The following is a 26,056-nucleotide window of genomic DNA, read 5'->3' as shown; positions in this document are numbered from 1 at the left end:
CAACGTTCCTCTGCATGTTGATTCTACTAAGGTTTCTGCCATTTACTGTGTACATCCCTCCTGCATTAGACCTTCCAAAATGCATCACTTCGCATTTGTCTGGATTAAACTCCACCTGCCATTTCTCCACCCAAGTCTCCAGGCTATCTACAAGCTGCTGTATCCTGTGGCAATCCTCCATTATTTGCAGCTTCCCAAATCTTTGTGTTATCTGCAAACTTACTCAACAGGCCACCTAAATTCTCCTCCAAATCATTTATGTAAGTGTGGGTATGTCAATGATCCCTGCAGAACACCAATGGTTGCAGATCTCCAGTCAGAAAAACACCCATTGCCTTTTCTGATTAAGCCAGTTCTGTGTCCCTCTTACCAGCTCGCTGCAGAATCCATGTGACTTCACCTTGTTGTATCAGCTTGCCACGAGGGACTTTTATCAAAAACCTTGTTAAAGTCCATATAGACAACATCTACACCCTCCCCTCATCAATCACCTTTGTCACTTCCTCAAGAAACTCAATCAAGTTTGTGAGACACGACCTTCCAAAAAAAAGTCCATATTTTTCCTGTTCAGGAATCTTGTTCAGTAATTTCCTTACCACCACCGTAAGGCTCACCGTCTTATAATTTCCCAGATTACCCCTGCTATCCTTTTCAAAGGAACGGCAGTGGCTATTTTCCAGTCTTCTGGGACCCCTCCTGTGGCTAACGAGAATACAAAGATTTTGTACAATTTCACCAAGCAATTTCTTCAGTATTATGGGATAGATCTTATCAGGCCCTGGGAACTTGTCTATCTTAATGTTTTTTTTAATCATCCAAAGCAACCTTTTTTTTAATCTTGAGATGACTGAGAATGTCAACATACCCTTCCTGAGACTCGCCATCCACCATATCCCCTCCTTTGTGAATACCAGTGCAAAGTATTGTTAAGGACTTCATCCACATCCTCTGGCTCCCCTTTGTCCTTCAGTAGATCTATGCTTTCCCTAGCTACTCTCTTGTTCCTTGTATATGCAGAAATTATGTTGGGATTTTCCTTAATACTGTCTGCCAAAGGCATTTCCTGGCCCCATTTAGATCTCCTAGTTCATTTTTTGAGTTCTTTTCTGTTATCATTGTACTCTCCAAAGGCTTTGTCTTTAGTTTCTTAAACTTCACATATACTTCCTTTTTTCTTTTTGACTAACCTCTCAATTTCTCTTCTTACCCAAGGTTCCTGATTCTTGCCATCCTTATTCTTAATTTTCAAAGGGACATGCTGATCCTGAACTCTTAACCACTTGGCCTTTAAAAGATTCCCACATGTCTGGTGTGGACTTACCCTCAAACAGCTGTCCCAGTCTACATTCCCCAGTTCTTTCCTTTTGTAGTAGTTCAACTTCTCCCAGTTTAGAACTTCCACCCAAAGACAACTCGTATCTACATCCATAAGGACTTAAAACTTAAAGAATTACGGTCACCGTTCCCAAAATGCTCCCCCACTGAAACTTCGTTCACCTGCTCGGGAATTCCTGAAACAACTGCTTTACTCTGAACCTGATGCGGCAGGAGACTCCAAGGAGAACAGCAAAACCACCACAGTGATGTCCACAAAACATTCTTTAAGAGGTTAATCATCCCCACTGATTAATGAGATATCCTGGGTTGTGACCAACAAAATGTATAAGCATCAAACACAGCAAGGAACTTGGTCAACGGTGAAGTCAAGGTATTAAAAGGAGCACACAAGTAGCAAGCCCTCTAAATATGATTTCCTTTGTATGTAGCAGAGGCTACAGATCAAACATTAGACTTATCAATCATCTCAAAACTATTCAAAATGGAGTGGAAACAAGTCATCCTCGATCCCCAAGGCTACCTAAGAAGAGAAGATGATGTATGTAATAGTTATTAAACACGTCTTTCACCCAACTTAAATGTTAATATTTTGACATGAATAAACAATGTATTCGATTAGACTGAAAATGTAAGACTTGACTGCTGAGGAAGACATTCATAAACAAAATCCATTATTTCAGTACTATTGTGAAATTAAGGTCCATTGTATGTCCTTTTAGCATTTGTTTTTGAAAGATGCAATTTCTTTTGTGAAAGTATTATTTTATGTGCTGAACTGAATTGCATGTTATTAAGCTTTTTTTTTATGTTCTGTTTCTTTGTGCAGAAATCAAGATGACTACCAATTAGTTCGAAAATTAGGTCGAGGGAAATACAGTGAAGTGTTTGAAGCCATTAACATCACAAACAATGAAAAAGTAGTTGTTAAAATACTTAAGGTAAGACTTGCTTCAGAGCTGATGAGCATTACATACCCATAATTGTATTGTCCTATAGCATAGGCCTGCGCTACACTTCGGCCAAATAACAGAGCCTTTGGAACTCTTTCTCCAAAGAGTGGTGGAGGTGGATTTATTGAATACTTTTAAAGGAGAGACATGTAGATTCTAAATTAACAAGGGAGCCAAAGATTATTGGAGTACGTGGGAATGTAAAGTTGGTCACAGTCAAATCACCCGTTACCCATTTAAATGGAGGATCAGGCTAGAAGGGCCTGAGTTTTCTATGATAATAGGTGGAAACCTCCCAGTACTACCGATTTTATTCTTGTGGAATCTGAACGAAAATTCTGCTACTTTAAAGAAGCTCAGTATCCTCACAACCATTTAAATAATAGAAAACACCAATTGTCCTTCGGAGAAAATTCTTAGAAGAGAGAGGGACTAATGTGATAGCTCTGTCAAAGAGCCAGCATAGAGTCAAAGGACTAAGAGGCCTTCTGTGCTTTGGTAAGATTCAAAGTTTCATGGAATTCTGACCTACAGCATAGGATCACAAAATAATTACAGAAGAAAAGCACCTTCAGGGCTAATGTGCCTGTGCTAGCTCCCGAAGAGCAGATCACTTAGGCTCCCCATTCCCTACCTTCTCCCTGTATCAGATTTACAGCAAAACCAAAGAATAGTGAATGGGACTGGTGGCGTATGGAAGGATGGATTTGATCAATATGTCACTCCCTCAGATTTCTTAACACTAATGTAAAATGTCTCAAGAATTGGGCATTTTTTTATCCATTAGAACCTGCGACGTGAGTGTTTTGGACTGTATGCCTGAAGGAGTTTGATTAACTTGTAAATATTTCTGTAGCCATGGTCATTTCTTTTAAAACACAGTACTAGAGAGAGAGATTTCTAGGAAGGTGATAAGGATTTGTTTACATTGGGAGAGTTTATGAGCAGTAGGATTAAGCTTTCAGAAAATTTGAGTTTAGGGGAAGCACCTTAAGATTGGAAAAATGCTTTTTAGTTTGGGCACTTCGCTAAAGTGTTGGCTGAACCTGGATATATAAAATAATTGTTTCTGACAAGGGTGGTAGTTTTGCAACTGTTAAGAAAGGGGTTGTATTCACACAAGGAGTTTAATTTTAAAATCTCAGATTAGAAGCGTTTAGTTAAAACTTTAATGCACTTACCTGAAGCTGAGAAAATCTAAACCTAGTTGTATGAAGGTTCCAAGTTGTGGCTATCAGATTCTCCATAAGTAAATTAAAGCCTTAACTAAATTAAGCACTTTAGTAAAGGAATATTGTTGGGACTAATAATGTTTTACCATGTGTATTGAAATCTTTATTTTGAGTTATATATAAATAGTTGGTTTATTTTATTTTACCTCAATTTCTTTTGTATGGTAAACCTTTGTTTTATTATAAGACAGAAGCTATAGCATAGCATGTTTATATTTCAGTGAAAGACTGCCTTATTAAAACAAAAAAAACTATTAAGCCAGATTTCACTCTGTGATTTGACTTGTCCAGTAATTCCACCAGCTGGAATCCCATCACCATACTTCTGTGAGTATTGGGTAACCCTCAACCATAATGTCTTAGGTAAATCTAGTCAGTGAGTCCTTCCTTACTGGATATGTGCTTCTCATAACAACTCCTCACCCTTAAGGACCCTTGACATTAGAAGCTCACATTATAAAAGAAATATGTATTTGTATCTTATCACCTGTTGGTGCAGTCGAGCTCCTGCAATTGTGCGAACAGCAAAGGAGAGTAATAAAGTGATCACAATTAACTAGTAATCTGAAAATTAAAACAAATCAATACTCTCTTGTAGCCTGTAAAGAAGAAGAAAATAAAGCGTGAAATTAAAATATTGGAGAATCTGCGTGGCGGTCCAAATATTATCACACTCATAGATATTGTCAAAGATCCTGTGGTAAGTGAAGTTTCAGTTCTTTTACTTTTGTTGAGTTTATAATGAAACACCACTCTACTATGTCGTTTTTCATTCTATTTTAATTAATGTCGAAGTACAATGGTATCCACATCTTGTGAAGGCTTTTTTTTTGGTCTTTTTGTGGCAATTAATAGCATAGTAGAGAAAACTGATTCCATAAGTTCAGTAATAGGAAATAAGATTCCTCATTCAGAAAGATGGGCTGATTAGATTCAGCATTTCCCAATACTCAATGGCACTTCTGCTCTCTCCAACTATTGGTTTAAGTTGTTGTCCTCTGCATTCCTGGAAAGTAAATCGGGGCATTTCCTATGGTATCCCTTGAGAGAAGAACCATGTAAAACAGCAGTAGTTAATATCTTATTGTTTCAGTAGTAGAGTGCAAATAATTTCTGTGAATATTTTGATAAAATCGTATTATTTGATCCATGATTACCATTGGCATCGGACACTTGATACTGGCTGAAGCTCTCCTACATTGAGCAGATATCCCACACTGAGCAATGTTCTCAGATAACAGATTAAAACTCAATGGAGTTAACTCCTTTCATTGTGAAGTGACAGTAGTTCACAACACAGATTCTACTTCTGTCTGTTATTTGAATTCAAATAGCTCATGGTTTCCATTTTCTGATTCCTTGATGAGATGGATGGAGTTGTCCAAGAGTTTGAGAATGAAGAAATGCATTTCATGATGAAGACTTTTTTGCTCATCATGCATGTCCAGATTGTCACAGAAAAAAATTCCCTCTGTTATCCTATAATTCTTTGAGATAAATATAGATTTCTTGTATGGAATCTGTTTTAAATTCAATAGTATTAGCTTGATTATAATCTCTGATCAAAGGATCTTAAATATAATGAGTAAAGTAATTTTGAACCAGTTCTGCCTTCATAAGTAGCCAACTGACAGATCTAAAATTGCTTTTATAAAATATAGTGAGAGCAAGGTTTATTTGATGAGATATCCTTCATGTATTGTAATCCAGTCCATCTAGTCTAAATTCACAGGAGATTAGCTATGAATGTTGTTCCAAAATTAATTCAGTAATAATATTTAAACATTTTGTAACGTAGCTTTGCAATGGCTACGCAAGGTAGTTGCAAGAGAAATTAGAATGTTCAGGTTATCAGAACACTTCAACCTATTTAGGGACAATTTAGATTTAAGTACCAGGGCATTTAGCTGAGTGTGCAAGACATTGAAAGCCGTACAAATGCATTGTGGTCATGCATGGTTGTACTGATGCCATGATAAGAACCTCAGCAGGTGAACCAAACATAGGACATTCTTGAACAAGAGCAAAATATTGCAAATGCTGTAAGTTAAAATTAACAGCTCGGAATGCTCAGCAGGTGAGACAGAAACTGCAAAGAAAACAAAAGCACTCGAGTTTTACTGCGGTGACCTTTCATCAGACCTCTTAAGACTTTTTTTTTAAATTCGCTTGTAGGACATGGGCATTGCTGGCTGGGCCAGCATTTAATGCTCATCCCTAGTTGCCTCTAAGAAGGTGGTGGTGAGCTGCTTTATTGAACTGCTGCAGTCTGTGCTGTAGGTTGACCCACAATGTCCTGAGGGAATTCCAGGATTTTTATCCAGTGACAGTAAAGGGATGGTGAGTAGCTCAGAGAAGAGCTTGCAGGTAGTGGTGTTCGCATGCCCCTCTGAATGGAATTGGTCGTGAGTTTGGAGGGTGATAACTAAGGATCTTTGAATATGAACTAAAAACAAAAGATGCTGGTGATCACAGTGGGAGAGGCACAGAAACTTCTCAGGTTATTTGGAGAAGCAAGTTATGGCATTGGACTCTCGGACTACCCAGAGAGATTGGAATTGTGTAGAATTCCAAGAAAGGGACTTTAAACTGCCTCACTTGTCCAGACACGCAAAAGGCCTCTGTTGTTTATTTTGAGTAATATGGTCATTGTAGGTATTTCGCAAATATGTTTGCTGTAGGCACCTTTCTTGACAAGATGTATCAGTCCATTAAAAGCTATCTAATGACAGAAGGGTTGTGATTTCTAATAGACATTCAGTGGGTTTTTGAAATGTAAGTATAAATAGCTCAGTTTATGGAGGATTGTGTGAATGTTCTGTCCAGAGATGTACTTAATTGCTACACTGGTTCTATCCCTGAAATAATGTTATGATGTGAAGTTTTTTTTAACTTTGAAGTTAGATTTAGATGTTAAATTGTTCATCTTTTCAGCACTTAATTTTGTGATCTTTTTATTCTGAAGAATAGATCACTGTTTATATTGTACCCATTTCTTGCGTCAATCACTCTCATGTCAGGTTTGCTGTCAAGTTTCCTGCACTCTGACTGAACAAGTGTGACATTTTCTACTCCTTCCACCTTTCCTCCTCTAACTTTTCAGTTCTGAGAACAATTTAGTTCAATTTAATGCTAAATTTGATTTCTGCTGTGGATTCAGAACCAGGAGTTGAATTCACACTATCTGAACTCCTCTTACTAACAACCCTTAAAACAATAATTTGGTCAGTCTTGGCTAAATTGAAAACTAAAACACAAAGGTAACACAGTACCTTAATGCAGTGGGCCAGCTAGATCACTGGTTTTGAAATTTTGGATTATCTACTTGTTAGGGAGATATCTCCTTGCTTAGATTATTTTTATTTTTGAGGGTGGAGTTTGACCTTTATTTGACTTTTCATCCCCAAAGATATGAGTCAGAGTGATAATAAGCCATGCGCAGGAAGGTTGGTGTGGATTTAATTGCTCCAGTTCTTCGTTTGGTGCACAGTTACAGTAATCAATTAATTTATCACTACTTGAATTCCATACACTCCTCCCCCTTGCTCCCCAGTACTGACAGTTTTATAAATCACTTCACTTTCCTTTTGTTTTAATAAGGATGGTAAATTGCTCTAGATTCTAGTTTAAATGGCATTTTCAGAAAAGCAGGGATTAGAAATGGACAAGATCATCTATGTTTGCAACAGTTGGACTGTAATTTGCAGTTGTTTGCTAATATTCAGATGTACCTTCAAATATTGTTTTCTTTGGCTTGTCTTAACCTCAATAATTAAGAAATGATGGAAACCTTAATCATGATCAAATGTCTAATGTGAAAGATGTGCTTAACATGATTACCATCATTTTGTTAGAAATTTACATCTATTTAGTAACTGCCCAGAAATGACAAGTTCCAACAAAAGGCTGTCTCTGACATTTAATAACTTTCCTATTGACATTGGATACCATTGATATTGGTCCATGATCAGAAAGACTCCTAGATCAACCATATATATGCTGTGGCTACCAGAGCAAATCAGAGACTGGTAACTCTGCAGCACGTAGCTGGCTTTGCACCCCAAAATGCTGTCCTTGACCCATGTGGCACAAGTTGGCAGAAACTAGAATGTGTTATAGTCTTCGATGAGTATAGATGCAACAACATGTATTGTCCCTCGATATTCAATGGTATTACCATTGCTGGAATACCCACACACCCACCCACCAGGATTACCATTGACCAGAAACTGGTCAACCTCCATGTACAACGTATCATCCGCTGCCATTTCCGCCACCTCCAAACGGACCCCACCACCAGTGATATATTTCCCTCCCCTCCCCTATCAGCGTACCCCACCAACCTCCATGTACAACGTATCATCCACCATCATTTCCGCCACCTCCGAATGGACCCCACCACCAGTGATATATTTCCCTCCCCTCCCCTATCAGCGTTCTGCTCCCAGGAGGACCATTTCCAAAACCGTACAACCCAGATGGCCTCCTTCTTCAAGGACCGCAATTTCCCGCCAGACGTAGTCGACGATGCCCTCCACCGCATCTCTTCCACTTCCCGCTCCTCCGCCCTTGAGCCCCGCCCCTCCAACCGCCACCAAGACAGAACCCCACTGGTCTTCACCTACCACCCCACCAACCTCCATGTACAACGTATCATCCGCCGCCATTTCCGCCACCTCCAAACGGACCCCACCACCAGTGATATATTTCCCTCTCCTCCCCTATCAGCGTTCCGAAAAGACCACTCCCTCCTTGACTCCCTCGTCAGGTCCACACCCCCCACCAACCCAACCTCCACTCCCGGCATCTTCCCCTGCAACCGCAAGAAATGCAAAACTTGCGCCCACACCTCCCCCCTTACTTCCCTCCAAGGCCCCAAGGGACACTTTCTTATCCGCCACAAATTCACCTGCACCTCCACACACATCATCTATTGCATCCGCTGCACCCGATGTGGCCTCCTCTATATTGGGGAGACAGGCCGCCTACTTGCGGAACGTTTCAGAGAACACCTCTGGGACACCCGGACTAACCACCCCGTAGCCCAACACTTTAACTCCCCCTCCCACTCCACCAAGGACATGCAGGTCCTTGGACTCCTCCATCGCCAGACCATGGCAACACGACGGTTGGAGGAAGAGCGCCTCATCTTCTGCCTGGGAACCCTCCAACCACAAGGGATGAACTCGGATTTCTCCAGTTTCTTCATTTCCCCTCCCCCCACCTTATCTCAGTCAAATCCCTCAAACTCAGCACCGCCTTCCTAACCTGCAATCATCTTCCTGACCTCTCTGCCCCCACCCCACTGCGGCCTATCACCCTCACCTTGTCCTCCCTCCACCTATCGCATTTCCAAAGCCCCTCCCCCAAGTCCCTCCTCCCTACCTTTTATCTTAGCCTGCTGGACACACTTTCCTCATTCCTGAAGAAGGGCTTATGCCCGAAACGTCGATTCTCCTGTTCCTTGGATGCTGCCTGACCTGCTGCGCTTTTCCAGCAACACATTTTCAGCTCTGATCTCCAGCATCTGCAGCCCTCACTTTCTCCAGAAACTGAACCAGACTAGCCATGCTACATAAAACATCAGAGGCTAGGAATCCTTCAACATGTTATGAGCCACCTGACTCCCAAGTGCCTATCAACCATCTACGAGGCACAGAGGGGGATTGTCTTATAATATTACTCACTTATCTGAATGGCTATAGTTCCAACAACACTCAAGTTTGACACCATCCTAGATAAAACAGCACACTTGATTGACGCCATATCTACAAACATTCATTGACTACAGTATTGATACTAAGAAGTAGCAGCTGTGTATTATCTACAAGATACATTGCAGAATTTCACCAAGACACCTAAGACCATCTTCAAAATCCATGACACTGCCATTTGAAAAGACAAGGGCAGCAAATGCCTAGGAACACTTCCCCTTCCATGCCATCCGCCTTGGAAATATATACTGAACTTTCAGTGTAGTTGAGTTAACCTCTTTGAACTCACTCTATAACAGCGTTGTGGGTATACCTACATTTAGTACAATGCAGCAGTTCAAAAAGACAGCTCACTGCATCCATACCCCTTAAGGGCAACTAGGAATAGGCAATGAATACAAGGGTTTGTTAACTGCATTGTCTACTATCTGTAATAGTGCTTCCCAAACATTTTTTCTCACTGTTAATCCATTTCAAAGCTTGAAACTTATACCCTTGATGATATCTGAGAGACAAGGGGCAAAGGAGGAGGAGAGACCTGTGAAAACGAGTTAAGGCATCGATCTCCATGGACAACTGTTGCTACGAAGCTTATGGGTCTTGATCCCAATTTAGGAATCCCTAATCTACAAGCTGCACTGTTTCTGAAACAAAGGCATAAATTGTTAGTTATAAAAGACTTGACTCATTCTTTGTTTATTCTCAGTCACGGACGCCAGCTTTGGTTTTTGAACATGTAAACAACACAGATTTCAAGGTAAGATTGTGCTTTTTGTAATGTAACTTAGTTGCCAAAAAATGTGGTACTCATCTCCTATTCCTCATCTACCCAACTCCCTAGCTTCACAAAAATTAATCCGTGAGAAAAGGAACAGTTGTTGCAATCCTTTCCTACAGTGTTGTGAACTTCCCATTTCAATATAGCTTCCTTGTTTAGTGGATTGGAGACTGCAGCTTAGAATCCTGAATATTTGATCTCATAAAATTGTAGTCTTGAACTTAGTGTTTCATCCCTAAAGTTTAGTAATGTTGCTGCTTTCCCATTGAATTTCCCAAACCCATTTTTCTTATTTAGTACCTTCTTGAAACTGGTTTCATTTCCCAGTTATTCTATCGCTTTCTGGTTCCAAGCTTGGCCGTTGAAGGTTGATAAATTTAGTTTTTAATTTAGCTGAAGACTATTGTTAATTCCATTTATCAAATGTCAAAATTCTGTCCTTTGCTTGCATCAATATGTGTCATACTTTCCAAGTATACTTTTCAGCTCTACGTAAGTCGAAGATGAGCAAATTTATAAGAGGCTGTGATTTCTAAAGGAGCAAAGGAACTTCTTCGTTAATAGCAAATACTTTCTACTTGGTTTAAGGGTTTTACTTAAAAACACTGACTGGCTGTTAAAAGGCAGTTAACCCTGAATTCACCAGTAAAGCTATGGTAGGAATTGAAGGTCCTTTGATTTTCACCAGGTGATACTCTGCTCTGACCTCTCCCATGCCAGTCTAACTTAACTCTTTTAAACATCTATCCAGTTTGGAATCGAGCTTTCTTACTTCTGTCTCCTCCTCAGTCTCTATTGGGATTTTCTTTCCTACTTCATCCTATCTTGTCACTTATCACACGTTTATTTTCTGAAAACAACAAATGCTGGCGATCATCTAGACTTGAAACATTAGCCTGCTTTCTCTCCGTGGATGCTGCCTGACCCGCTGTGATCTCCAGCATTTGTTGTTTCCAGCATCTGCAGTAATTTGCTCCTGTACTCACATTCTCCTGTCTCTACTACATTAAGTCCTCTGCCTCCCATCCAATTTCAATCTCAAACATTCAAGATTCTTGCTATCCTACTCTCCAGGACATAGTGTTGAATCCTCTGTTCCTTTATATAAGCTCATAAATGCCTTCTATCTTGGCATTTTTTGAAATGCCTATCAAGAACATGTGTTGCACCTTCCTTGCCAGCAGCAGCCCCACCTGCCAAATCCTTCTATCTTATTGATCTCCCAACCTGCGTGCATTCTCAGGGGTTTTACCTAGCCACCTCCTTTGCATCCTATTTACCATTAACTGCTTGAACTCTGCCCCTCTTATTGTTTCCCTTTAGAATGGCAAGGCCCTTGTCAACCTTATTATGGATGAATGCATTGACATGCTGACTTAGACTGAAACTTATTTTATGACTGTGACCCCGTCCCTACCCTACGATGTGGCTTTGTGAAGCATTTATCATCAAATGGTACCTTTAGTCTGCTGCTTCTCTGGTTTATTATCTATCCACCACCACTCACTCCTCCCCAGCTACCGCCCTGGGTGAGTTCAATCTCTCAGTATATTCTGACTTCTGTATTCAATTCACTAACTTCTTGCCCCCTCTAAAGTTCTCCCTCTATATAAATGCTCCTGCCCTTATTCAAGGTGACAGTCGCAACAGTGACAACTGTTTCTCCCTATGTACCTGTGACCTCCATCACAAGCAAAGTAATCTCGAAATCAACTCTCTTTCTTCCCGAATATAACATCAGACAACACCAGGTTATGGTCCAGCGGGTTTATTTGGAAATTCAAACTTTAGGAGCACTGCTTCTTTGTCAGGTAGCTAGTGGGGCAGGATCATTTCTCTCTTCCCCCTCCCCTCTCTCTTCTCTCCCCCCCGCCTCCCCCCTCTCTCTCTTCCCCCTTTCTCCCCCCCCGTTTCTTTCTTCCCCCGTGTCTCTTTCTCCTCCTCCCCCGTCTCTCTTTCTCCTCCTCCCCCGTCTCTCTTTCTCCCCCCGTCTCTCTTTCTCCCCCCGTCTCTCTTTCTCCCCCGTCTCTCTTTCTCCCCCCCCACCCCCGTCTCTCTTTCGTTCCCCCCGTCTCTCTATCTCCCCCACCCCCTGTCTCTCTATCTCCCCCCCCTTGTCTCTCTATCTCCCCCCCCATCTCTTTTTCTCCCCCCCCACGTCTCTTTCTCCCCCCCCCATCTCTTTCTCTCTCTCCTCCCCCCCCCCCCCCCCCCCGCCCCCGTCTTTTTTCCCCCCTCTCCCGTCTCCCTTTCTCTCTCTCCCCCCCCCCCCCCCCCCTCCCCCCCTCTTTCTTCCCACACCCCCTGTCTCTTTCTTTCCCCCCGGTCTCTCTTTCTTCCCCCCCTCCCCCCCCCCCCCCCCCCCATCTCTCTTTCTTCCCAACCCCCCGTTCTCTCTTTCCTCACCAGTCTCCCTGCCTACCCCCATCTCCCTGCCTCCCCCACTACCCACCCGTCTCCGTGCGTCCTCCCATGCTCCCTGTCTCCCTGCGTCCTCCCGGAGCCCATCCGCCACCACACCCCCAACTGCGCCCCCGCCCCACCTCCTGCACATGTATAAACATTTGCAGATATATTCTATTTTTTTAAAAAGTGCTCAATCTGTGGGCATTCAGTCTATGTGACACTGTATAAATTCCCACTTTGCAAATAGAATCAGTCTGACACAAGATTTTGATACAGGCAGACTCTAACCTCACACCTTTAGTACAGTGTCTGAGTTGAGATTCACTTTTTTTTATAAAACCTTAACTTATCTCGGGACTGTGACTTGAAAGAAGTCCTGGGATTTACATATTAATTACTCAAGACCTGCATCCCCATTGTAAAGATTTAAGACTTAACAGCAATCTGTTTGTTCAATACTTCATATCAGTTGTGCGACACTTTGATCTTTTACTGTAAATTCTGTCCTATGATCCTGCCCCACTAGCTACCTGATGAAGTAGCTGTGCTCTGAAAGCTGGTACTTCGAAATAAACCTGTTGGAGTATAACCTGGTGTTGTGTGATTTTTAACTTTGACCACCCCAGTCCAACACCGGCACCTTCATTTTCACAAATACATTTACCCATGTTTTCCTGTGACTGTCTTAGGGAAAACTACTTTAAATCACAGCTGCACTTTGTATTCCTGTTTACCACCTTTGCTCCCTTGCTTTTCTAAAACCAACATAAATTTATCCAACTTCATGCATAAAGCCTTTAATGACCTTATCCTTGCACATCTATCCTCCAGCTCTCCTATTGATTAATCTAACTCTGCCCTTTTATGCATTCAGTCAAATGCCCCAGCATTCTTAGTGGTGCTTCCAACTACAGTTTTCTCCGGAGCCCTCTCTGCCTCTCCACCTCTATCATGTTTAAAGGCCCTGTTTTCTGGGAAGTGTCAGGGTGAATTGGGATGATAGTTTTTGCCCTTGTGTGAATGTGCCTGACCTCTGCATAGTTTTTCCTCCAATCAATATGAAATCATTGCCTGAAAATAGATTTCATAGCCAATATGCAGCACTTCAACATGTACTTAAAAGACACGAGATTTAGCAACTTAATTAACTTTACTTCAGTGTCACGACTGAGACTGTGAATTAGTTGGGGGAAGCATGAATATAGATTTTATATGCATATATGGTGGCTAGACCGTTTGCTTCTGTAGTCTTTTCATATGGAGAACAAACAAACCCAAGTCGTAATCAAGACTATATTTACATACATTTGAGGGACTGTGGGGCCTGATTCCACCCCCTTCCCACCCCCCATTGAACTTGGACTACAAGACATTAGGTTGCTCCACTGTGCCTTGGCGGAAGCTGCCCCTAGCTTTATGTCAATCTGACCATCACGTTGAATGGTACTGATGCCCTTTAAAGCATTCTCAGTTATGTTTGGAATGCTTTCTTTCTTTTTGCAATTAAAACACATTTACAATTATGTTTGCTAAGGAGAGGAAATGTATTTTGAACTTCGTTATGCTTGAATTTAATTTTCAGTTAAACAGTCTTAAGTTGGTTCTTAATCTTTTCTTGTATGTATTCCCTACAGCAGCTGTACCAGACCTTAACAGATTATGATATACGGTTCTATATGTATGAGATTTTGAAGGTATGTTGAAGTTTTCAGAGCTTTGCTTTAAAAGTAAAAATGCTTAATATAATTCAGAGAAGAATTATGCTAGTGTTCAACCTCTCAGAACACAAGTGAGCTTTTTGACTTGAGCACTAGTTCAACGTTCCAGAAATGATGCCAACATCCACGGCCATCCCAGTTTTATGGTGTTTCTTTTTACAACATTTGTGTCAGTTATCTGTGTTGGTTCTGGCTTCCAGTTAATTAGGGCCTGTTGCAAGAATTTTGATAGTTGGAATATCATTCCTGTGGGTTCACTGAGGAACCTGACATTGATTAAAGAAAAATAGTGCTATAGGAACCATGGGTTTACTGTTGATTTTGATTAATCTGATGTAATGACACAACTGCCATAATGTTCAGGAAATGTAGAATACAGCTACTTAAACTGATTCACATTCAAATTCATCAAATAAACTACAGTCTATTTTAACCACTGAGTGCTGAAAAATTAGTATCTGCAAATTTAGGTGACAGATGTCAAACACTCAAATTTCTTCTTGAGCAATCAGCAATGTGAGTCTTGATTAAATTATTGGTTCTGAAGTGCCACTTCTACTACTTCACATGGAGATTTAAACTGTTTCAGCCAGGCATAAATGTAAAATTATGCATTTGGAGTTATGGTGAAATGCCCAACTCATCAGCATGGCAGCATACATCCTGGTTATGTCTTGTTCTATCTTGAGCCTGATGAAGGGGTTATGCCTGTATCTTAGTTATGGTTAAAATCATACAGTTTGATCTTTTGATTTCAGTCAAATTGACAAGTAACACACTGCTTTTTAAGCACAAATATGAGACAATTAGGTCTTATTCCAAGAAGGAACTTCCTGATGAAAGGCTTATGCCTGAAACGTTGATTCTCCTGTTCCTCGGATGCTGCCTGACCTGTTGTGCTTTTCCAGCACCACACTCTTCGACTCTAATCTCCAGCATCTGCAGTCCTCACTTTCTCCACACGTGGTAAGATGAGCCACAGTGCTGAGTGAAACCCAGTTGAAGAAGTGCTTGCCTGGTCTGATAATCCACCTGAGCACTTTATAACCTTTCTGAAATCTTTTTAATGTTGGGATAAAGCAAATAGTAAAATCTGCTCTCCAACCATGCAAGATGGCCTCTGAGAAAGTGAGGCTCTGCTTGTTCATATAAGCTGAATGTAACCATTCAAGGAAGTAAATAGTATTTTCAGCCCTCTTATTAAATTAGCAGTTAAAGTTCCTTGGAATAAAACCTAATTGATATTTGTGCTTAAAGAGCAGTATGTTACTTGTCAATTTGACTGAAAATCAAAAGATAAAGCTGTATGATTTTAACCATAACTGTAAGGTACAGTGTAATGGTTATACTATTGGGTGGTTTGCATACTTTTGGCCATTAATATAAGTGTTTATAATCTGTATATTGCTATCTGTGGGAACTAGGAAAAAGTTGAAGTTCAATAAAGAATATTTATACAAGGTTTGTGAAGGTTTGTTGCTCAGGTTGAGGTTTAGGATGTATGTTTGCTCGCTGAGCTGTAGGTTTGATATCCAGATGTTTCATTACCTGGCTAGGTAACATCAGTGGTGACCTCCAAGTGAAGCGAAGCTGTTGTCTCCTGCTTTCAGTTTATATGTTTGTCCTGGATGGGGTTCCTGGGGTTTGTAGTGATGTCATTTCCTGTTCGTTTTCTGAGGGGTTGATAGATGGTATCTAGATCTGTGTGTTTGTTTATGGCATTGTGGTTGGAGTGCCAGGCCTCAAGGAATTCTTTGGCATGTCTTTGCTTAGTCTGTCCCAGTATAGATGTGTTGTCCCAGTCGAATTGGTGGTTGTTTTCATCCGTGTATAGGGCTACGAGGGAGAGAGGGACGTGCCTTTTTGTGGCTAGCTGGTGTTAGTGTATCCTGGTGGCTAACTTTCTTCTTGTTTGTCCTACGTAGTGTTTGTGGCAGTCCTTGCATGGAATTTTGTAGATGACATTGGTTTTGTCCCTGGGTTGTACTGGTCTTTTAAGTTTGTTAGTTTTTGTTTGAGAGTGTTGGTGGGTTTGTGTGCTACTAGGATTCCGAGGGGTCTTAGTAGTTTGGCTGCCATTTCTGGCTGTCAGAACACTATTCCAACGAGCCACCACACTGCAACACAGACTAACTTCGGAAAACAGAGGAAAAGCACCTATACAACGTATTCAAGAAGAACGGATACTCAAAAAATACTGTCTGCAAATTCCTCAAGAACAAACCATGACAAGCAGACCAAACACATCCAGAAACCCTAACCACCTTACCATATATCAAAGAAGTTTCAGAAATGACAGCCAGGCTACTAAGACCCCCCGGAATCCTAGTAGCGCACACACCCACTAACACTCTCAAACAAAAACTAACAAACTTAAAAGACCCAGTACAACCCATGGACAAAACCAACGTCATCTACAAAATTCCATGCAAGAACTGCCACAAACACTACGTAGGACAAACAGGAAGAAAGTTAGCCACCAGGATACACGAACACCAGCTAGCCACAAAAAGACATGACCCTCTCTCCCTCGTAGCCCTACACACGGATGAGAAAAACCACCATTTCAATTGGGACAACACATCTATACTGGGACAGACTAAGCAAAGATATGCCAGAGAATTCCTAGAGGCCTGGCACTCCAACCACAGCGCCATAAACAAACACATAGATCTAGATACCATCTGTCAACCCTTCAGAAAACGAACAGGAAATGACATCACTACAAACCCCAGGAATCCCATCCAGGACAAACATATAAATAGAAAGCAGGAGACAACAGCTTCGCTTCACTTGGAGGTTGCCACTGATGATGTTACCTAGCCAGGTAATGAAATGTCTGGATATCAAACCTACAGCTCAGCGAGCAAACCTATCCCCTAAATATTTACTACATTCACGCACCACTTATTTAACATTTAGGAAGATTGCGGGGGGAAACAAGGAGCGGGTGAGGTTGGTAACTATCAATACGCAACTACTTGATAGATCCATTTTAAACACTGGGTGAATCCAACTTATTTCAATATCCATGTTGATATGTCATGTAAAATCCCTCTTCCCATGCTTAAAGTTTGTTTTCCTCCACCTAGGAAATATACTTGTTATTCCCAAACATTCCTTAGGTGGTTGTTCGTGCGTTTGATATTTGCATTCATTCTTTGTTTATAATTTGTAAGTAGACTGTTGATTTTGGTTTTAAACTATCCAGAGTTTTTTTTAAAACAATCCAATTTTTTTTTTACCATTGACAGTTGTACACCAGAGATGAAATATTCTATCTTTCTGACTTTGCCATATGAAATTTTGCCCTTTGAAATGTTTTTCAGATCGCTGCCTTCTGTGGTATCTCAGGTGCTTTGATCCCAGAGAAATCCTGACTTGAGGGGCCCTATGTTTGTTATCTTTAAAACAAGAAAAAAATCCTAACTGTATTAGGAGACACAAAGGGTAGAAAATTGTCATTGTAGACATTGAAAAAGAATTGAAGCTCATGTTATCATTCTTTTCCCTTCATCAAGATCCTTACCAAAACCTCAGTGCAGGTTTACTACTATCTCCACACTAAGGCTGTTCATTTGGACTCAGACCGATACAGCAGCAACTGGTTTCCTTTCAGGGAATTTCTGTGCAGTTACAAGATGCCTTTTCCTTCCACCTGGTTTTAAAAAAGCACCTTTTATTTTAAAAATGTGGATTAAAATTACTATTACTTTAATTTCAGAGCAACGGCAAGTTCAGTTTCCAGCCATCTCATCTTATCTGTGGCATATAAACCTGCCTAATTTTCTGTGAATTGTTCTGTTTTTCTGTCACTAGATTCCTGTCACCAGGCAACAGCACATTTTTTTTCTATTGCCTTTTTGTAATGCACTGTACTAGTTAACCCTATCTCTACTTCAAAATTGTGAAACCGCATTGAAATGCATGTAAACAAAAAAGGCATTCAGACTTCTTGCTACCATTCGCAAAAACCCTTTAAAGTGAAGCTAAACCATACCCCTCCCTTATTGAAAAAACAAAACTTTGAAACATAAATTCATTCTCTTGTTTTATGTTGTTCTTTACACTGTCAAACTGTTATCCTTCTGGTGCAGATGGAAATCCTGCAAAGTTGGTGGGTGAAGGTGGGAAATCATGGCCAAAGCAGTGTCAAAGGGCCTGAAGAACCAGTCTTGAGTAGCGTGGGCTGTGGGAGCAGTTTCCAGGAATTTCTTATCATGATTCCTTGTCAAAAGAAACTTTCTGACCTTTCTATCTTTGTTCACACTCATCCCTGATATTCTGTTTGCACTTTTCCGAATACACTCATCTCTTCTAATCACAGCTCTGAACTGCTCAGGTACATGTTGGAGTCTTAACTGCGTTGTGTATTTACACCCCAAGGACTGTAATGGTTCAGAAAGGTGGCTGGCTAGATTGATTGGAAATGGGAAATAAATGCTGGGTTTTCCTACGCCACTCATCTCAGAAAGGAAGAAATGTGACCTTGGAACAGATTACAAAGTGGCTGTTTTTCTATAGGATCGTGTGAAGGCTATGCAGTTCCCCAAGCTTTATCCAGATCATGAATAACTTTACTTCTGCACTTCAGTTTACTTACTATAATTCTGTATCTTCTGATTTCCTAATAAATATCCATAGCTTGTTGAGAGAAGATAATTCCTGATTTCTACAAATTCTGAATGTGAAAAAGCTATTTCCATTTTTGTTCCTGAATAGCTCAACTCTAGTTTTGTTTTTTCCTCTCGTTCTATTTTCTCTGATGGGAAATCAAGTTTCAATGAATCCACCCTGGATGAACTTGATCAGCACACCTCTCAGTCTTCTAAGCTCTACGAGTCATATTGATATAGCCTGTGCTGAACTTCCCCTCTTAAACCTTTATTTGGAACTTGAGCGATCACTTTGAAACAGTCATAAGAAGGGTGAGGAAAGGAGCCACCCTTTTTATGTCTCCATCAGAATCCACCTAGGATTTAACACCTATGGGTGTGTTGCCTGTCAGTGTATTAAAAACCTAGCATAAGGGTCAATCTTCCTTTCTCAGTCTGTAATCCACCTTGCTTAACATCTTGCGTGTAAAATATGGATTTTAAAATGAAACCTGCATTAGCTGTGCATGTCAAATGTATAGTATAACTGAGTTAGAAAAATCATTTTGACTTTTGAGATTGATGACTCTTGCATGCAGTGATTTTTGGTGCAGTTTTGCTTCCCTTAATTTACATGTGTAATGCTGCAAATGGCTGTTTTAAAATTTTATGGCCTTAAGATTATCAATAATCTAATTTGAATTGAGGCTTCTGGTCTGCATTTCCTCTTTATGCAGCCTGTGCACTGCTGTGTTTTCTGTTTAAATTTTATTTTGAGTATCTGTAGGAAGCCTGCTGCACTTCAATTTCCTTTAATGATTTTTCTTTCTGCTTAGTACTTTATGCAAAATGTCATACCAACAGACCAGGTGGATAGTTTGCCTGGCTATTTGCTGTTGCTTTTATCATAGTTACAAGCTGCTTCTATATTGGCACATATTTGAATTGGACTGTGGGGGAGCCTAGTGTCCTTATAAGATTGGGCCTATGATTCTGTTATCAGGAGAAGAAAGTTTGGTTTTCAGATTTAGTCATATAAATGCTGTATGTCAGTGCTGGTCTCCTGGAGGCCAGTGAAAAGTAAACTTTCCTTCTTTTGGTTGAGCACCTTTTCTCTTGGGAAATTTTGCTTTAATTTGCAGTTGAATAATATTTTCTATTAAGTATGCAGAATGTTTTTGATAATGAGTGTGAATACTGTAGTTTAGTTTTATTAATATAGAGTCATAAAATATGATTAAGTGAGCATTTTACAGGAGGAATAATAGTTCTTCTAAGTGAACTAGTACAAACAAGATGACAGCTATTATGTCCCTAAAGTATATACAAGAAATAAAGTCTTTGATTTCTATAGTACATTTCATGACCTCAGGACATCCCAAAGCACTTTACAGTGAATTAAGTCCTTTTGAAATTTAATCACTATTGTAATTTAGGAAATGGATCAGCCAGATTGCACATTGCAAGGTCCCACAAGAAGCAATGTGATAATGACCACTTTTTTAATGACATTGGTTAGGATACTGAGGAGGCCACCTCTACTGTTCTGCACTACAGCGGTACAGGATCTTTTACATTCACCTGAGAAGGAAGCCAGTTTAATGTTTTTCTTAAAGGTGACCCTCCCATACTTATATTAAACACATTTGGCAAATTGGATCCACAGTTAGCTGAGTGGCAGGAAGCAGAGGGTGATGGTTCTCTGGTGTTTCTCCGACTGAAAGTCTGTGTCCGGTGGGGCTTTACAAGGGTTAGTATTGGGGCCCTTGCTGTTTGTGGTTTTACAGAAATGATTTTGACTTGACTGCAGGAGGGTTATCAGCAAGTTCAGAGATGATACAAAAATTAATGATAAATAGTGAGGAGGGCAGCCTTAGATTACAGAAGAACACAGTCGGGCTGGCCCATGGCACATGGAATTCAATCTGGATAAATGTGAGATTAGGATTACTGGGCAGAACAAATAAGGCATGGAAATACATGGTGAATAGTAAGACACTGGGAAGCACTGAGAATCAGAGGGACCTCGGTGTGCATATCCACTGGTCCCTTAAGGTATTAGGACAGCTAGGTAGAGTGGTTAAGAAGGCGTATGGTATATTTGCCTTTATTAGCTAAGGCGTAGAGTTAAAGAACAGAGAGACTATGCTGGAACTGTATTAAACATCAGTTAGGCTATAGCTAGAATATTGTGTGCACTTCTGGAATTCACATTATAGGAGGGATGTGATAGCACAGGAGGGGATGCAGAGGAGATTTATCAGGATGTTCTTGGATGGGAGGGTTCTGGTTGTGAAAAGGGATTGTTTTAAAGGGATAGATTTAAATTGTTTTCCGTAGGGCAGAGGAGATTGAGAAGGGATATGATTAAAGTTGTATAAAGTTGAAGGATGTAGATAGGGTAGACAGAAATCCTTGGTGGAAGTATCAATGACCAGGTGGCAAAGATTTAAGGTAAGGGGACAGAATGTTTAGAAGAAATGAGGAAAAACTTTTTCACCCAGAATGTGGTGGGTATCTGGAGCTTGTAGCCTATAAGGTGTTAAAGGCAGAAACCCTCAATGTTTAAGAAGTATTTAGATGTGCACTTGTAATGCCAAGGCACTCAAGGCTATTGGCTAATTGCCTGTAATGGGTTTAGAATAGTTAGGTAGAGTTTGTTTTGACCTGTGTGGCCATGATGGGCCAAAGTGCCCTTTTCTATGGTATAGATCTCTGTGATTCTATGGCTGATTCATAGCTACAGCTTTATGTAGTTAAATGGCTAGTGATGTGTTTTGTTTTGGAAAGCTATAACTCATTTTTAAAGTGAGAACAGCAAATGGGGAGAGTTTTTTTTTTAAATTCATTCAAAGAATATAAGTATTGCTGGCTGGACCAGCATTCATTGACATTCCTAAGTGATGGTGAGCTGCAGCAATCTACTTGATGCAGACAGATCCACAATCCCATAAGATTGGGAATTTCAAGATTATAGCCCAGTTATACTGAAAGAACAGCAATACATTTCTATGTCAAGCTGAAGGTGCCTTCAATGGGAACCCACAGATGGTGATGTTCCCTTATATTTGCTGCCCTTGTCCTTCTAGATGATAGTTGTTGACATTTAGAAAGTGTTGTTTTAGGAACCTTGGTGAATTTCTGCACTGCACACTGCTGCTGCTGCTGAATATCAGTGGTGGATGTTTGTAGATTGAGTGGCTGCTTTGTCCTGGATGGTGTCAAGCTTCTTGCTTGTTGGAGCTGCATTTATACAGCTAAGTAGGGAATATTCCATTACATTCCTGACTTGTGCCTTGCAGGTGGTAGACAGGCACTAGATTTAGGAAGTGAGTTCTCATTGCAGGGTTTCAAACTTCTGATCTATTATTGCACCACAGTATTTGTATGGCTAGTACAATTCAAATTTTTGCCCAACAGTAACCGCCAGATTGATGATAGTGGAGGAATTCAGTGATGGTAATGCCATTGAATATCAAGGGATGATTAGCTTCTCTGTTGTTGGAGATGGCCATTGTCTGGTGCTGTGAGATGCGAATATTACTTGCCACTTGTCAGCCTGAGCTTCAATATTATCGACGTTTTGCTGCATTTGGACATGGAATGCTTCAGTATCTGAGGATCGTAAAAGATGCTGAACATTATGCAGTCATCAGTGAGCATCCCCACTTCTGACCTTATGATGGAGGGAAGATCATTGATGAAGCAGCTGAAGATGGTTGGGCCCAGGACATTACTCTGAGAAGCTCCTGCAGTGATGTCCTGGAGTTGAGTTGACTGACCTCCAACAACCAAAATTTCTTCCTTTGTGCTAGGTATGACTCGAGCCAATGGAAGGTTGATGCAACACTGTCAACTGCGGCCTTGATGTCAAGGGCAGTCACGCTCACCTCCCCTCTGGAGTTCAGCTCTTTTGTCCATGTTTGAACCAAGGCTGTAATGAGGTCAGGAGCTGAGTGGCCCTGGCGGAACCCATACTGAGCAACAGTAAGCAGGTTGTTTTTATGTAAGTGCTGCTTGTCAGCACTGTCAATTACCCTTTCCATTACTTTCCTCATGATTGAGAGTAGACTGTGAAGTATATGGCTGGGTTGGATTTGTCCTACTTTTGTTGTATAGGATAAAGCTTATAGTGAGGGCTTAGCTGCACAGGAAGAATTAATCCTGGCTTGATGTCTTTCTTTGCAACATATAAGGATGATTGTCCACTAGAACTGGTTCTTACCACAGCCATTGATTCTCATTCTTTTTTCTAAACTGTCAAGAGCATTTGCTGGTCTGCAACATAACTTTAATAATGCTAGTGAACTTATTATTGGTCATTTATAGACCAGCAAATACCCATTAATAAGTGCACCAGCATTATTGAGGGTAAGTTGCAATTTTTTTTTACTCTCAAGTGATATTTAAGCTTTTTATTTAAGGTATTACCTTCACCAAGGGTAGAATCAACTGCTAAAAGGGTCCTCGTTAGGTCCCTGTGATTTTAACATAATACGTTGAGTTACTGCGTCACTAATCCACAAACTCACCTTGCTTTGCCCTTTGTACATTGATCTAAGCATTGTGAAATGTTTAGCTTTCCAGTCTGGGCAGGTTTTACTGTGAGCAATTTTGCTAATAAATGTGCCTATAGCATCAGTACTATGGGGGTTGGTACAGGATAAATGTTTCAATTGCAGGGCCAAAACAAAATTCATGCAGGAATAACTGGGAAGCTCAAGGGTGTCACGCCAGTGGTTATGTGATGTTTATTCGACTTTCACTCAGAATAAACCTTTCTGTGGGCATCATCCAAATTTGTGGTTGTTTTGGATTGTTAAAGTTTTTAATGTAGTAATAACATAATTAGTTGTTAATGAAATGAACCTTTGGTGGGTTTCTTGTCTTGTCATATCTTATAATTTACAATGAAATCTAGTTAATTTATGTTACTTGTCGGTCTTATTAATTAATGAGAGAGTGTACTAACGCTAGTTGGGTCATGTTCCTCTTGTTTGTAGGCCCTGGATTATTGCCATAGTATGGGAATCATGCACAGAGATGTGAAGCCACACAACGTCATGATTGACCATGAACATAGAAAGGTAACAAAACAAACACAATTGCTCAGTACTTGAAGGTGCACATGCCATTGTTCCTTTGCAATACATTACTGCAATGAGTAAAGTTAGTACCAAGGCATATCTACTCAAACATGTTGTGCACCTTTTGACCTCGTCCAAGAATCCTTTGAAAAATAATGAGTGCAACTTGGAAAACCTCCAGCAAAATATCTGATATTGACAGTACTCAAATTCTGTGTTCCCAAACAACTATTTGGATATTAGATAATTCACAGGGAAGGAAGAATTGGCTGCCTTCAGTTAGTTGCCTGTTGTGTTCTTGAAATGCACTTTTATTAAGGCTTTCAAAAAAGCTGAAAATGGCATGTTCTGCAGCAATCGAAGGATGTTGTTGTGGGACTCCTTTTCAAGGCTTATTGAATCCTTTAACTGAAGTTGCATTAAATTAAAAGCAGCAGTGAAATGTAAAGTAAAGCCTTTGTAACACACAACTAGTTCACTCCACATCTTTTGAGATTGAGTTTTGAAACACCATCACTGCATTAAAATAGCTTCAGACATGTAGTAATAATACTTATGCTATACTGCAAGTTATTGCAGAAATCCTACACATTAAGAATTGGAATGACTGATTTAGTGCAGCTACCTCAATTCTGGTTAATCAAACTGGAACTCCCAAGTTGTGATTAGTGTGCATGAAGAGTAGAATTACTGACTGTGGGTCATTCTAAACATTGATATACATTGTAACCTATTATCAGTTTGATCTTTTCTTTATGGAAATTTGGGATTTAAGACTATTTGATCCTTAGAGCCTATTCTATTAGTCAGTGAGATCGTGGTTGATCTGGTGTGGTCTCAACCTTCATTCTCTTAATTCAGCCTTCAATAAATTCAGTGACCCAACTTCCACTTTTCTGGGGAAGAGAATTCCTTAGACTAACAGTCCTTGAAGAAAACAATTTCTCCCCATCTTCATCTTAAAAGTGTAAATTTTTAAACTGTATGTGTGAATGTTTTCTTATGAATAAATTACTAATGAAGCTGGGGCAATGGTAGGGAACTCAATTCAGATAAGGCTTTAGAAGGAAGGGTTGCAGTATGGATTTACACAAATGATTATTTGTGGCTTAACCTTTGGGGCTCAAATGCAATTATCAAAGTCTGGCTGTACTCCCTGAAATTTAGAAGTTTATTTGACTCCAGTCTTTGAGATATTAAGGGGTCAGTTATGGTTGACTGGGAGAAACTATTTCCATAATTTGCAAAGTTTATGACGAGAGAACGAGCAGACCTATCGAGTAAAACTTAAAACCCTTCACCAAATAAAGTAGAATTTTGGTTAATTTTAAACTTAAGATTGTTAGTTGAATCAAGCACATTAAAGGTATGAAGAGAAGTTGCAGCTTGACAATGATTTTGTATTGGAAGAAGTCAAATGACTTATTCATGGTCTAATGCTCCTGATTGTTATCTACTGAACTTTGTTGGAAAGGTACGGTCAGAGTTGATTAGCAGTGGTGGTTTCTGATTGTTCCATGCTTAAAATTGCATATGAAGCACTGGACACCTAAATGAGGTATCTGGAAGCTGCTAGGGTTGCAGAGCACATCCCAGTAAGAGTTGCTCTTATTTAAGATGGGAAATAAACTACTGTAAACCTTCCTTTATTAATTGCTGTTGATAAATTCATCAGTTAAGAATAGCCTTCTCAATCCTTATTCGCAACATGTTTCTAAATTGTATTTAACTATGTTCAGTTGCGACTGATTGACTGGGGTCTGGCAGAGTTCTATCATCCTGGGCAAGAATACAATGTCCGAGTGGCCTCCAGGTATTTCAAGGGACCCGAACTACTTGTAGATTATCAGGTGAGAAAAATATTTTCTTTTGCAGTTGTAAGCTCTTGTGTGTAATGAATTAATTTCAGTTGACCAGACTGTAGTATTCAGAGATTTACAATCATGTCCTTTCAGGTAAGTGATTTTTTTCCATTTTAATACAGTTGAGAAATACAGTTTTTTGTTGTTTATATAAATGATTTGGATATGAACATAGGAGCTATGGTTAGTAAGTTTGCAGATGTCACCAAAATTGGAAGTGTAACGGACAATGAAGAAGGTTACCTCACAGTACAATGGGATCTTGATCATTTGGGCCAATGGGCAGAGGAGTGGCAGATGGAGTTTAGATAAGTGTGAGGTGTTATATTTTGGAAAGGCAAATCAAGGCAGGACTATAAATGTAATGGTCCTAGGG

The 26,056-nt window shown here is 40.2% G+C and overlaps 1 protein-coding gene across 7 annotated transcripts in view; it reads left to right on the top strand.

The window, feature by feature from the left end:
* LOC122560280 (casein kinase II subunit alpha) overlaps positions 1-26,056 on the top strand; it is a 97,276-nt gene that overhangs the window by 59,806 nt on the left and 11,414 nt on the right. For 6 of the 7 annotated variants that reach the window (XM_043710826.2, XM_043710822.2, XM_043710825.2 and 3 more), the window contains 6 exons: positions 2,165-2,276; positions 4,119-4,220; positions 9,941-9,991; positions 14,053-14,112; positions 23,735-23,818; positions 25,558-25,668. In XM_043710826.2, coding sequence (XP_043566761.1) covers positions 2,165-2,276; positions 4,119-4,220; positions 9,941-9,991; positions 14,053-14,112; positions 23,735-23,818; positions 25,558-25,668 — 520 coding nt within the window. Of the gene's footprint in view, positions 1-1,766; positions 1,877-2,164; positions 2,277-4,118; positions 4,221-9,940; positions 9,992-14,052; positions 14,113-23,734; positions 23,819-25,557; positions 25,669-26,056 lie in introns of all 7 variants that reach the window. The other variant, XM_087994747.1, reaches the window with a different exon arrangement.

This window comes from Chiloscyllium plagiosum, unplaced genomic scaffold (assembly GCF_037043375.1).
Source record: "Chiloscyllium plagiosum isolate Xiang-an unplaced genomic scaffold, Cpla_swu_hap1 HiC_scaffold_15, whole genome shotgun sequence".
Classification (NCBI taxonomy): domain Eukaryota; kingdom Metazoa; phylum Chordata; class Chondrichthyes; order Orectolobiformes; family Hemiscylliidae; genus Chiloscyllium; species Chiloscyllium plagiosum.
Note: the sequence above shows the minus strand (reverse complement) of the source record. Positions and strands in the feature narration are given on the sequence as shown.